This window comes from Oncorhynchus tshawytscha, linkage group LG18, assembly GCF_018296145.1.
Source record: "Oncorhynchus tshawytscha isolate Ot180627B linkage group LG18, Otsh_v2.0, whole genome shotgun sequence".
NCBI lineage: Eukaryota > Metazoa > Chordata > Actinopteri > Salmoniformes > Salmonidae > Oncorhynchus > Oncorhynchus tshawytscha.
Window position 1 is genome coordinate 13705334 of NC_056446.1, and position 13515 is coordinate 13718848.

The window sequence follows — 13515 nt, forward strand, 5'->3', positions numbered from 1 at the left end:
CAATTCCAGTGAGTCAGAAGTTTACATACACTAAGTTGACTGTGCCTTTAAACATCTTGGAAAATGCCAGAAAATGTCATCATGGCTTTAGAAGCTTCTGATAGGCTAATTGACATAATTTGAGTCAATTGGAGGTGTACCTGTGGATGTATTTCAAGGCCTACCTTCAAACTCAGTGCCTCTTTGCTTGACATTATAGGAAAATCAAAAGAAAAATCAGCCAAAACCAAAACCACAAGTCTGGTTCATCCTTGGGAGCAATTTCCAAACGCCTAAAGGTACGACGTTCATCTGTACAAACAACAGCATGCAAGTATAAACACCATGGGACCACGCAGCCATCAAACCGCTCAGGAAGGAGATGCGTTCGGTCTCCTAGAGATGAACGTACTTTGGTGCGAAAAGTGCCAATCAATCCCAGAACAACATCAAAGGAGCTTCTGAAGATGCTGGCGGAAACAGGTACAAAGGGATCTATATCCACAGTAAAACGAGTCCTATATCGACATAACCTGAAAGGCCGCTTAGCAAGGAAGAAGCCACTGCTCCAAAACAGCCATAAAAAAGCCAGACTACGGTTTGCAACTGCACATGGGGACAAAGATCATACTTTTTGGAGAAATGTCCTCTGGTCTGATGAAACAAAAATAGAACTGTTTGGCAATAATGACAATTGTTATGTTCGGAGGAAAAAGGCGGAGGCTTGCAAGCCGAAGAACACCATCCCAACCGTGAAGCACGGGGGTGACAGCATCATGTTGTGGGGGTGTTTTGCTGCAGGAGGGACCGGTGCACTTCACAAAATAGATGGCATCATGAGAAAGGAAAATTATGTGGATATATTGAAGCAACATCTCAAGACATCAGTCAGGAAGTTAAAGCTTGGTCGCAAATGGGTCTTCCAAATGGACAATGACCCCAAGCATACTTCCAAAGTTGTGGCAAAATGGCTTTAGGGCAACAAAGTCAAGGTATTGGAGTGGCCGGCACAAAGCCCTGACCTCAATCCTATTTGTGGGCAGAACTGAAAAAGCATGTGAGAGCAAGGAGGCCTACAAACCTGACTCAGTTACACCAACTGTCAGGAGGAATGGGCCAAAATTCACCCAACTTTTTGTGGGAAGCTTATGGAAGCCTACCCAAAACATTTTACCCAAGTTAAACAATTTAAAGGCAATGCTACCAAATACTAATTTTAGTATATGTAAACTTCTGAACCACTGGGAATGTGATGAAAGAAATAAAAGCTGAAATAAATCACTACTATTATTCTGACATTTCACATTCTTAAAATAAAGTGGTGATCCTAACTGACCTAAGACAGGGAATTTGTATGAGGATTAAATGTCAGGAATTGTGAAAACCTGAGCTTAAATGTATAAGGTGTATGTAAACTTCCGACTTCAACTGTATTCTATACGGTTCTATGGTATCTTAGTCCTAGCATGTCGCGACACACGCAATAACATCTGCTAATCACGTGTATGGGACCAATAAAACTTGATTTGATTAACTAAATTCAGCAGGACGATAACCTAAAACACAATGCCAAATATACACTGGAGCTGCTTACCAGGACTACAGTGAGTGGCCTTTTGACGTAAATTGGCTTGAAAATCTGTGGCAAGACTTAAATGGCTGTCTAGCAGTGATCAACAACTAACTTGACGGAGCTTGAGGATTACATTTTTTATTTATTTTTTATTGTACAATCCAGGTGTGGAAAGCTCTTACAGACTTACCCAGAAAGACTAACAGCTGTAATTACTGCCAAAGGTGATTCTAACTTGTATTGACTCAGGGGGAATACTCATGTCAATGAGATATGTATATTACATTTTCAATAAAATGTGCAAACATTTCTAAAAACACATTTTCACTTTGTTATTATGGGGTATTAATATGCAGATGGCTGAGAACAAAATCCATTAAATCAATTTAAAAATCAGGCTGTAACAACAAAATGTGGCATAAGGAGTATGAATATTTTTTGAAGGCACCAAGTACTCACACCCCTGAGTGAATGCTTTGTAGAAGCACCTTTAGCAGCAATTACAGCTTTGAGTCTTCAATCTCAGCCAAGGAACTCTGTATTTCGGCCAAAGTGGTCATTGGGTTCTTAGTAACCTCCCTGAACAAGGTCCTTCTTGCCCGGTTGCTCAGTTTGCCTAGAGCTGGCAGCCCCGTCCGACCAGAGTCTGGGTAGTTCCATATTTTTTTCTCCCCATTTCCCAATGATAGAGACCATTGCGCTCTTGGAAACTTTCAACACTCTAGAAATAGTTTACAACCCTTCCCCAGATACAGTGAGAAGAACAAGTATTTGATACACTGCCAATTTTGCAGGTTTTCCTACTTACAAAGCATGTAGAGGTCTGTCATTTTTATCATAGGTACACTTCAACTGTGAGAGACGGAATTTAAAACAAAAATCACATTGTATGATTTTTAAGTCATTAATTTGCATTTTATTGCATTACATAAGTATTTGATCACCTACCAACCAGTAAGAATTCCAGCTCTCACAGACCTGTTAGTTTTTCTTTAAGAAGCCCTCCTGTTCTCCACTCATTACCTGTATTAACTGCACCCGTTTGAACTCGTTACCTGAATAAAAGACCTGTCCACACACTCAAACAGACTCCAACCTCTCCACAATGGCCAAGACCAGAGAGCTGTGTAAGGACATCAGGGATAAAATTGTAGACCTGCACAAGGCTGGGATGGGCTACAGGACAATAGGCAAGCAGCTTGGTGAGAAGGAAACAACTGTTGGCGCAATTATTAGAAAATGGAAGAAGTTCAAGATGACGGTCAATCACCCTCGGTCTGGGGCTCCATGCAAGATCTCACCTCGTGGGGCATCTATGATCATGAGGAAGGTGAGGGATCAGCCCAGAACTACACGGCAGGACCTGGTCAATGACCTAAAGAGAGCTGGGACCACAGTCTCAAAGAAAACCATTAGTAACACACTACGCCGTCATGGATTAAAATCCTGCAGCGCACGCAAGGTCCCCTGCTCAAGCCAGCTCATGTCCAGGCCCGTCTGAAGTTTGCCAATGACCATCTGGATGATCCAGAGGAGGAATGGGAGAAGGTCATGTGGTCTGATGAGACAAAAATAGAGCTTTTTGGTCTAAACTCCACTCGCCGTGTTTGGAGTCAGAAGAAGGATGAGTACAACCCCAAGAACACCATCCCAACCGTGAAGCATGGAGGTGGAAACATCATTCTTTGGGGATGCTTTTCTGCAAAGGGGACAGGACGACTGCACCGTATTGAGGGGAGGATGGATGGGGCCATGTATCGCAAGATCTTGGCCAACAACCTCCTTCCCTCAGTAAGAGCATTGAAGATGGGTCGTAGATGGGTCTTCCAGCATGACAACGACCCAAAACACACAGCCAGGGCAACTAAGGAGTGGCTCCATAAGAAGCATCTCAAGGTCCTGGAGTGGCCTAGCCAGTCTCCAGACCTGAACCCAATAGAAAATCTTGAGGGAGCTGAAAGTCCGTATTGCCCAGCGACAGCCCCGAAACCTGAAGGATCTGGAGAAGGTCTGTATGGAGGAGTGGGCCAAAATCCCTGCTGCAGTGTGTGCAAACTTGGTCAAGAACTACAGGAAACGTATGATCTCTGTAATTGCAAACAAAGGTTTCTGTACCAAATATTAAGTTCTACTTTTCTGATGTATCAAATACTTATGTCATGCAATAAAATGCAAATTAATTACTTAAAAATCATAATGTGATTTTCTGGAATTTTGTTTTAGAGTCCGTCTCTCACAGTTGAAGTGTACCTATGATAAAAAATTTGACCTCTACATGCTTTGTAAGTAGGAAAACCAGCAAAATCGGCAGTGTATTAAGTACTGAGACAAACCCCCCCCCGACCAAACCCTCCCCTAACCTGGACGACCTGGGCCAATTGAGCGCCGACCTATGGGACTCCCGGGAGTGAAGCTGCAACACTCGATGCTGTGCCATAGACCGCTGCGCCACTCAGGAGGCCAACGCCCGTGCCCTCTGATCACAAGAAACTACAAACAAATATCAAAGTCCACTACAGGTTACCTTAACTGATTCAATTTATCATATCCACTGATGTCAGGATCGGGTTCAGAGTTCTTCACCACACCTTACTTAACTCGCCCTCATTCACTTACATTTAACCTCCAGAACTTGGTCTGATACACAGCTCACTGTTTGCACTTGACACCAATCTACTTCAACATCCCATCTTCACTTTTAAATTGCCATCTTCCTCAAATTTAAATCCAACTCTGCTTTCCTCATTCTCTGCCACTACTTATTTTCCTCCATTCCTCCTCAGCAATCCACCTCAGTGTCCCTGTGCCAATATTCCTCTTCTCCCATCTTTGCTTGCGGCCCGATGGCATCCCAGAGCAACTGTATCTCAAAACGCTCCCGCCCGGTCTGTCTCTACCCGCGGCATGAGTCCTCGATCAGAGGCCCTACACAGGATACATTTAAAACCACTATGGATGGCGCTTGACAAAGCCCAAGGGATACCTGCAATAATGTCACAGTAATCGCTGACATGCGCTGTCAACTGTAGGACCTTATATAGACAGGTGTTTCTATTTAAAAATGTCCAATCAATTGAATTGGCTATAGGTGGACTCTAACTTGTAGTGAAATCAAGGAAGATCAAAGGAAATTGGATGCACCTGAGCTCAATTTGGAGTGTCATAGCAAATGGGGTGGGAATACTTATCTAAATGAGATATTTCTGTATTTCATTTTCAAAAACAAATGTGCTAACATTTCTAAAAACACGTTTTCACAGTTGTTATGGGGTTGTGTGTGTGTGTGTGTAGATGGTGAGAAAAAAATATATACTGCATTTAATACATTTTGAATTCAGGCTGTAACAACAAAATGTGCAATAAGTCAAGGAGTATGAATACATTCTGAAGGCATTGTATCCCTATATAATATTTATAGCAGCCGCTGCAACTCCTGCTCAATTCACAGGCAAAGCGAAAGCACCATCGCAACTATTGTGGGCTGCATAGTTGCGGTCGCAGTGTATCAGAGCATGTGAAATGCGGCCCAGATGTCGATTCCAGGCCTCTGCTGGTCCCTCCTACACGGGAGCACCAATCGGTGTGGCCCAGAGCTGGGGAGGCTGCCTGGGAGGTCCCGGCCTGGTACCTGGATCCCTGCCAGTAGCTGCAGCCTCCAAGGACACCAACACCACATCCAAACCCCTTCCTGCTGCGTCCCAGTCAAAGAGCCTCTATTCCACCTTCAGTCTGGTTTCACGAGGATATAGTACTACAGCCCACAGACAACATTCCTCCAGTCCACAGGGTGTCCCACTCCCTGCTGGCTCAGACGCCAGGCCTGCTGTGCTTGGCCATTATACTACCCAGCAACACCTGGCCCTTAAATACTGCTAGGGCACCTGCTCTCAGGCTCACTTGCCCTTTACTTACTGGCCAGTGGGCATCATCCCTCCCTATCAACCACAACCTTGGGGGATGTTGACTCTTCCAAATGACACCCTATTCCCTATGTAGTGCACTACTTCGACTAGAGCACTAGGGGACCCTGGTAGTGAATATATAGGGGATAGGCTGGCATTTGGGCCGTGTTCCCGCCTGTGATCGCGTAATCTAGTATGTGGCCTAACCACGTGACCTACTGCTTACCGACGTACCACCCGCCAGGTGTCCCAGGAACATCCCATCCTCAAATAAACACCCACACTGATCAGCCAACAATAAACAACCGAGGCACACAAACAACAGCGTCAGTGAACGCTGACGCACGTGCATGAGAGCGTGACATTGCACAGACAAACCAACAACACAACCGTCATGCTCGATGACACACACCCCCCCCAGGCACATACACAATGCTTGTTAATCTATCTGCAGCTCAGCCGCTATTTTACATTTGTCATTTAGCAGACGCTCTTATTCAGACCGACTTGCAGGAGCAATTGGCGCCTTGAGCAAGGTACCTAACCCCTAACGCTCTTAACCATTAGGCTACTTGCCGCCCTCACCAAAAGCTTTATGATCAACTTTTCCAGGCCAAAACACTCTTCCCTCCAGCACACAGCAGCTGGTGACAAATGAGTTTGTTGTCGTCAAAGTGGTGGCAGTTAGTCACTGCCACTGGTGAGTTTAACAAAGTGGTGCAAAACCAACAAAGTAAATGCTGAATAAACTTTCCAGTTTAATAAACAGGTTTCATGATTGAACGTAATTAGGAAGCACTGAGAACGCTAGCCTGCACCGCCTCTGGTAGGCGACCTTAACACAATCCATGCACTGACTGGATCGGCTACCGCCTGCCCCGTTTCTTTGCACACCAATGCCATCCAGACTTCACACATATCCTGCAAAACATTCAGTTCAACTTGTCCTTGGCAATGCCTTTCCCTTTTAATCAGACCTCTAGGAACACAGTCGTACGTGGTGAAATACGCTATCTAATTCTCCAATATGTGAAATACCTGGAATAGTGTGAGAGGGAAAGCTTCTTCAGGACTTTAGACTCCCAGTCTTCTGCTGATAGGGGAGGGACTTGGCTACGGATGAGGGGGAATAGGCACACACACACAGACTGTGGCACTAAAGGGCTGGACTCCGCACTTTGACCAGAGCAGAGGAGCTGAGGGAAAACAGAATAGCTCAAATATCCCACTAGGATTAGCAGCTCTGTTAGTCCCTGCACTCTTTGAGGTGAGCACTCCCTTCCTGAAAGGTTAAACAATCCAGCTGTTCCCCCGTCTTCCTGATGATATCGAAGCTTTGGGCAGGGCCCAGGGATGGGGCTGCGGCTGGACACTGGCAGGGCCCAGGGATGGGGCTAGACACTGACAGGGCACAGGGATGGGGCTAGGGCTAGACACTGGCAGGGCACAGGGATGGGGCTAGGGCTAGACACTGGCAGGGCCCAGGGATGGGGCTAGGGCTAGACACTGGCAGGGCCCAGGGATGGGGCTAGGGCTAGACACTGGCAGGGCCCAGGGATGGGGCTAGGGCTAGACACTGGCAGGGCCCAGGGATGGGGCTAGGGCCCAGGGATGGGGCTAGGGCTAGACACTGGCAGGGCCCAGGGATGGGGCTAGGGCTGGACACTGACAGGGCCCATGGATGGGGCTAGGGCTAGACACTGACAGGTCCCATGGATGGGGCTAGACACTGGCAGGGGGCCCAGGGATGGGGCTAGGGATAGACACTGGCAGGGCCCAGGGATGGGGCACTGGCAGGGGCTAGACACTGGCAGGGCCCAGGGATGGGGCTAGGGGCTAGGGACACTGACAGGGCCCAGGGATGGGGCTACTGGGGCAGGGATAGACACTGGCAGGGCCCAGGGATGGGGCTAGGGGGCTAGACACTGGCAGGGCCCAGGGATGGGGCTAGACACTGGCAGGGCCCAGGGATGGGGCTAGACACTGGCAGGGCCCAGGGATGGGGCTAGGTATGGACACTGACAGGACCCAGCGGTGGCCCAGCCTGGGTAGCAGATTAAAGTGTTAGGAGAACACAGAGGGCTGTCCCCAGGAGAAAGTGACCTCCCTCCAATAACAAAGTAATCTCCTCCAAATAAACAGTGACCTACTGAGCCCCAGGACAGATCTCTCCTCTCCGGCTCTCCACAGGAGATGTTTTCCATCCTATAAATGGTATGCAATACTGGAATAATAAGACCTGTGTTTATGTAACTCCACCAAACCTCCCAGACATATTTACGGACTCTCCACAGACCACACTACTAAAAGCATCTACCGTATGTATATTAGGGGATTGAATAACTGCTGTGAAATACTTTAACTGGTATGCATCCAAGCAATACCACACATTTGGCCACTTTAATATTTAGATCGAGTTATCCTCCGTTTGGCCGCCCTGAGTTCTACAGAGACTCATGCTCTTCAGACCAGGGGATAACTAGAGTTTTAATTATGCTTTGCGGAAAGTAAAACATTTCCCAGGTAAACAAAGTTACTTTGGAGGTGACTACAACTATTTGAATACAGATCCCCGAAAATAAACTACTTTTCAAAACTATTTGAATACAGATCTCAGGAAGTGACTACTTTTCTGAAACTATTGGATTGGCTGCCTTCAACGAATGGCAGTGCTGTATCTGGAACTGCAGGTTGAGCACACACACAATATCCTATACCAGTCTGACACCCATATTTGATCTACACAATTAATTTCTATCTGAACATTCTGTAAAAGTCCATTCTCCTGAATGTCCATTGCCCCAGGTGTACATCAAAGTCAAACCAATTAACTACTGCTATTTTGTAAAGATATTAAAAATAAGTTGACTAAACTACTTTGACTCTTTCAAGATGCCACTGGAAAAAAAGGCTTAAAAGCTGCATTTCATTTTAGAATACCTGAAGATGCAGAGTAATTCAAAGTGTATTGCAAACAGCAAGTTGGATGCTAAAAACAACGTTGAACCTCTTTGTCCATCTGTGGGAAAGAGCTCTTATTTTAAAAACACACTATACCAGGGTTAGTCAGCTAGATTCAGCCGCGGGACCATTTTTGTCAGAGTGGATGGTGGGGGGGGGGACATAATCATAATTTCTACAATGCAAGTTGACCCCAAATAAGCACAAAAATAGATTGCATTTGAAAATAACAATAATTCCATACGTTTACAACATTTTTTATTCGTGGGAATACTTGGGAACAGATTTCCTAAATACATTTTTAGCTGAATTTCTGGTGATTTTACAGTCGTCACCTGTTGCCGACCCCTGCACTAGACCATCTTTTTAAAAAAGGGAGAGTTTACTCAGAATACAAACAAACATGATTTTTTTCCCCCCAGCTACCTTGACTGTAGTTGATTTAAGAAGGCAATTTTGGGATATTTCCTTGACACTTAATAGCCATATTTTGTTGATGTTAGCATTCTCAGTTCTTGTGCCTGTGTATTACAACTGTAACTACTTGGAGCAACATTTTATTAGGATGTTGTTACATAATACTTGGTCATTTCATTTTAATTCCATAACAATGAGTTGAGAGTTTTTGTAACTACTGTGAAGTGACTGTTCCTTATTCCACGTACATAATAATTCCATTAGAAATTGCAATCTAACGTCCAAGTAACAATAATGTTGCTGTTGTAATAATCAAAGTCACAATACATGACGTTGAGTGTACCTGTACTACCGCTCACTCATTATGAAAATATATTTGTTAGTTCATTTTGAAGCTGCAAAAATGGTCAATTCTAATGTTGGAGGATGAATCCATGTCCCTCACGTATTTAATTCTAGACTATAAGCTATATTAAGATTCATATCTAAGAGCAAAATGTGCTTATGATCATGTATTTAGAAGGATTCAACTAACTATTGTAGTTTTTGGTTATTAAATATGTGGAAGCCATCAAGTACAAATATTTTTTCAAGGCATATATTCAAATACCGTCAAACAGTATTTGGGTTTTACGAGAGTTTTTCTGACACCTGTATTTGAATATCAAAGAAAATAGTTGCCTTTCAGTTGAAACTCCATATTCAAGCTAGAGTATTTATAAAGTTGGTATTTTCAAATAAAACAAATTACAACCATCTTCCAGTCAGGTCTGAAGCCCTTTAGTTTGGCTGGTTATGTCATACAGTGACTGTGGGAAGAGACTACAGGTTCTGTCTTTGGTATAATGTGTACAGTAAAATACAAGACTAAACAGTATTCTATCTAGGACTGTTATGGCACCACAGATTAACAGTCCAGTATGTGATGTGTAAGCAGTGCTTGTATTTTATACCTTTGTACCGTTTGAAGACAAACATTTCAAAAAACTGGTGTGTGCGTCTAAGTCTGACAAATTTTCAAATTTTGACATGCATTTTTTTTGACATGCATTTTTTTCAAATTTTGACATGCAGTGTTCAAAATGAGTTGCTTTATGACACGGTAACTCAGTTGAACTGTGCAGCAACAGGCCAAAGGTCAGGAGAGATGTTTTCAAAACAACTCTCATGCCATAGGAAGGAAGGAAACAAAAACTCCAGCTAAAAAACAGTGACACAGGTCCTTGAGGCCATGTAGACTTCCCCTCTCCTGACCTTCCACATTTGATAATGTGCGTTTTTGTATTTGTGCTTGTGAAGCTTGAGATCAGGGGTCTCCAAACTTTTCTAGCACGAGAGCTACTTTTTAATAAATGAAACATGTCACAAGCTACTCATTTATTTTATAGCCTTTGAATAGGCACATTGTTCACTTCTCCCATTCCCAGCAGCTCTTCCCCGGGTCCTGGGTGTGCAATATATGCGTTTCCTGTCTATATACCTGGTAAATAATAGTTAATAAACAGTATTTGGCCTGACAGGCCCCAGTAAAATTACCTTTAGTATTTTCCAGAATTCAGTTCTCGGTTTTATTTTTCCTGGGTTGGGATTTTTTTCTTCAGTTTTTTACTCTCAACATTGCAATTAATAGAGAAACAAGGAAAATGGATGTTCTGAGTCCATGTCAATACTTAAATCACAGCCTCCCAGACCAACTGCCTGGTGTAGGAACTGTTGGGGTCAAAGTAGTAGGAAGGGTTACTGGGGTGTGTTGTATTCAGACCACTTGACTTTTCCACATTTTGATACGTTACAGCCTTATTCTAAAATGGATTTAAAAAAACTCAATCTACACATAATGACAAAGCAAAAACAGGTTATTAGAAATGTTTGCAAATTTAAAAAAATAATAACTTATTTACCTAAGCATTTAGACCTTTTGCAAGGAGACTCGAAATTGAGCTTAGGTGGATCCTTTCCATTGATCATCCTTGAGATGTTTCTACAACTTGGAGTCCACCTGTGGTAAATTCAAATGATTGGACAGGATTTGGAGAGGCACATAACTGTCTATATAAGGTCCCACAGTTGACAGTGCATGTCAGATATAACACTAAGACATGAGGTCGAAGGAATTGTCCGTAGAGCAGAGACAGGATTGTGTCCAAGAACTCAATCCTTCTTAAGTGGATGAAGTTTGGAAGCACCAAGACTCTTCCTTGAGCTGGTCGCCCGACCAAACTGAGCAATCGAGGGAGAAAAGCCTTGGTCAGGGAGGTGACCAAGAACCCAATGGTCACTCTGACAGGGCTCCAGAGTTTCTCTGTGGAGATGGGAGAACCTTCCAGAAGGACAACCATCTCTGCAGCACTCCACCAATCAGGCCTTTATGGGAGTGGTCAGACAGCCCGCATGAAGTTGGCCAAAAAGCACCTAAAGGACTTTCAGACCATGCTAAACAAGATTCTCTGGCTGATGAAACCAAGATTGAACTACTTAGCCTGAATGCCAAGCATCATGTCTGGAGGAAACCTGGCACCATCCCTATGGTGAAGCATGGTGGCAAACATCATGCTGTGGGAATGTTATTCAGCAACAGGGACTGGGAGACTAGTCAGGATCGATGCAAAGTACAGAGAGATCTTTGATGAAAACCTGCTCCAGAGCACTCAGGACCTCGGACTGTGTGAAGGTTCACCTTCTAACAGGACAACGACCCTAAGCACACAGCCAAGACAATGCAGGACTGGCTTCGGGACAAGTCTCTGAATGTCCTTCAGTGGACCAGGTGAGGCCCGGACATGAATCCAATCGAACATCTCTGGAGAGACCTGAAAATAGCTGTGCAGCGACACTCCCCATCCAACCTGACAGAGCCTGAGGGGATCTGCAGAGAAGAACGATAGAAACTCCCCAAATACAGGTGTGCCAAGCTTGCAGCGTCATACCCAAGAAGACTTGATGCTGTAATCGCTGGCAAAGGTGCTTAAACAAAGTACTGAGTAAAGGGTCTGAATACTTACATAAATGTGATATTTTTCCATTTTTTTATATATTTGCCAAAATGTCTAATAACCTGTTTTTTGCTTTGTCATTATGGGGTATTGTGTGTTTATTGAGAGAAAAAACAAACATTTTTATCCACTTTAGAATAAGGCTGTAACATAAAATGTGGAAAAAGTCAAGGGGTCTGAATGCTTTCCAAATGCAATAGGGCTAGACGGTGGTGCAATTTCCTTTTTCACATTTCCCTTTTTTTGTGAGTAAATGTGAAAGATGGTCCAGCGATGTTTCTGCTGTTAGGACTACTTCTGCAGCACATCGTGGCACAGTTTGTAGAAAAATGGCCACCCAATTGATACAAATAAATCATGATTTATAGTTCAGTGAGGTAAGCCTACTTTTGACGTTTACATTTAATTGAGAAGGTTTTTTGGGGAAAGTCTTACGGTCTACCCACAAGACGTTATCATTAGCGTCGTTAACTGGTAACATACGGCGTCAAAAACAAATGTGTACCAAACCGACAGAGGCAATATTGATGGAAATGTATTGGCAGATGTGTTACATTTTGGTGTTTTAAGCCAATAGGGGTTAACTAGGGGTAGGATAATGTTTTTTTTTTTTACAGTTTGGGATATACTTTCAGATTTGCTTGGCGAGCTACTCATAGGTGGGCAGCAAGCTACTGGCAGAGATCCCCTGCTCTAGATCTACTAACCAATAACCCCTGGCTATTACTGTCAACGGAGTTACCCAGAGCCAATGTCCAAAACACACCATGAGAGAAATAGAGAATATGATGGACAGTGGACACAGAAATCAACCCCACATGTTCCACACTGCCACGTTTGTAATGCCGCGTTTCTACTTCTGTTATTTCTTGCCACATGTCAGTAACCTTTAACACAGCGAGACCGGAGTAATGAAAACAAAAAAAAACACACCAATAGTACACACTGAAAAACAAAACAACTCACCAGGTGAACGTAAGGCACAAAGTATCCGTAGAGAGCTGCCGGGATGCCGAAGGCCCAGATCCGGTAGCCCAGAGACTTCCAGATGTTGACGTTGAACACCTTGCTCATGGGCGGGCAGCGGCTGCCTGGCTTGTTGCTGCTGACAGGCTTGGGCAGCAGGGGAGTGTAGGTTAACCCAGCCAGCATGAGGATGAACATGAGGATGCTGAGGAGCCTCATGGTGTTCTGCAGGCCCACCTTCTCCAGCAGGCCGGACAGGAGGAAGGGCAGGGTGACGGTGAAGGCAGAGCTGCCGGCCGTCACGATGCCGTTGACCAGGCCCAGGCGCTTCTTGAAGTAATGTCCCAGGATCACCAGGCTGGGCTGGTAGGCGAAGGAGCAGCCGGTGGCGAACACGATGCCGTAGGTGAAGTACATGGGACCCAGGGACCTGTGGGTTCAGAGAGTAGAAGAGAGACAGGATAGGATGGGAGTTCCCCACAGTCATGTTTATACCGGCTTAAAATTTCACACACAGAAAAAAAACAAAGGCTCTATGCACTTGACTCAGAGGTTCTGGCAAAACAAGTTCTCGAGTCTGACTTGAACCAAACACCAGGGTGAAGATAATTGAGCTGCTGTGAACTTGATAGCCTGGTCCAACACCTGGAGGGTATCAGTTACAGCCTCGCTCCCAGGGTGTGTACACTCACTATGCTGACAGTGTTTGTTTACTTCACAGTCC

At 44.5% G+C, this 13515-nt stretch overlaps 1 protein-coding gene across 3 annotated transcripts in view; it reads right to left on the minus strand.

Annotated features, from left to right (window-relative positions):
• Nucleotides 1-13515, minus strand: part of slc16a10 (solute carrier family 16 member 10) — a 56736-nt gene that overhangs the window by 5113 nt on the left and 38108 nt on the right. For all 3 annotated transcript variants that reach the window (XM_024377865.2, XM_024377867.2, XM_024377868.2), the window contains exon 3: nt 12792-13221. In XM_024377865.2, coding sequence (XP_024233633.1) covers nt 12792-13221 — 430 coding nt within the window. The remainder of the gene's footprint in view (nt 1-12791; nt 13222-13515) is intronic.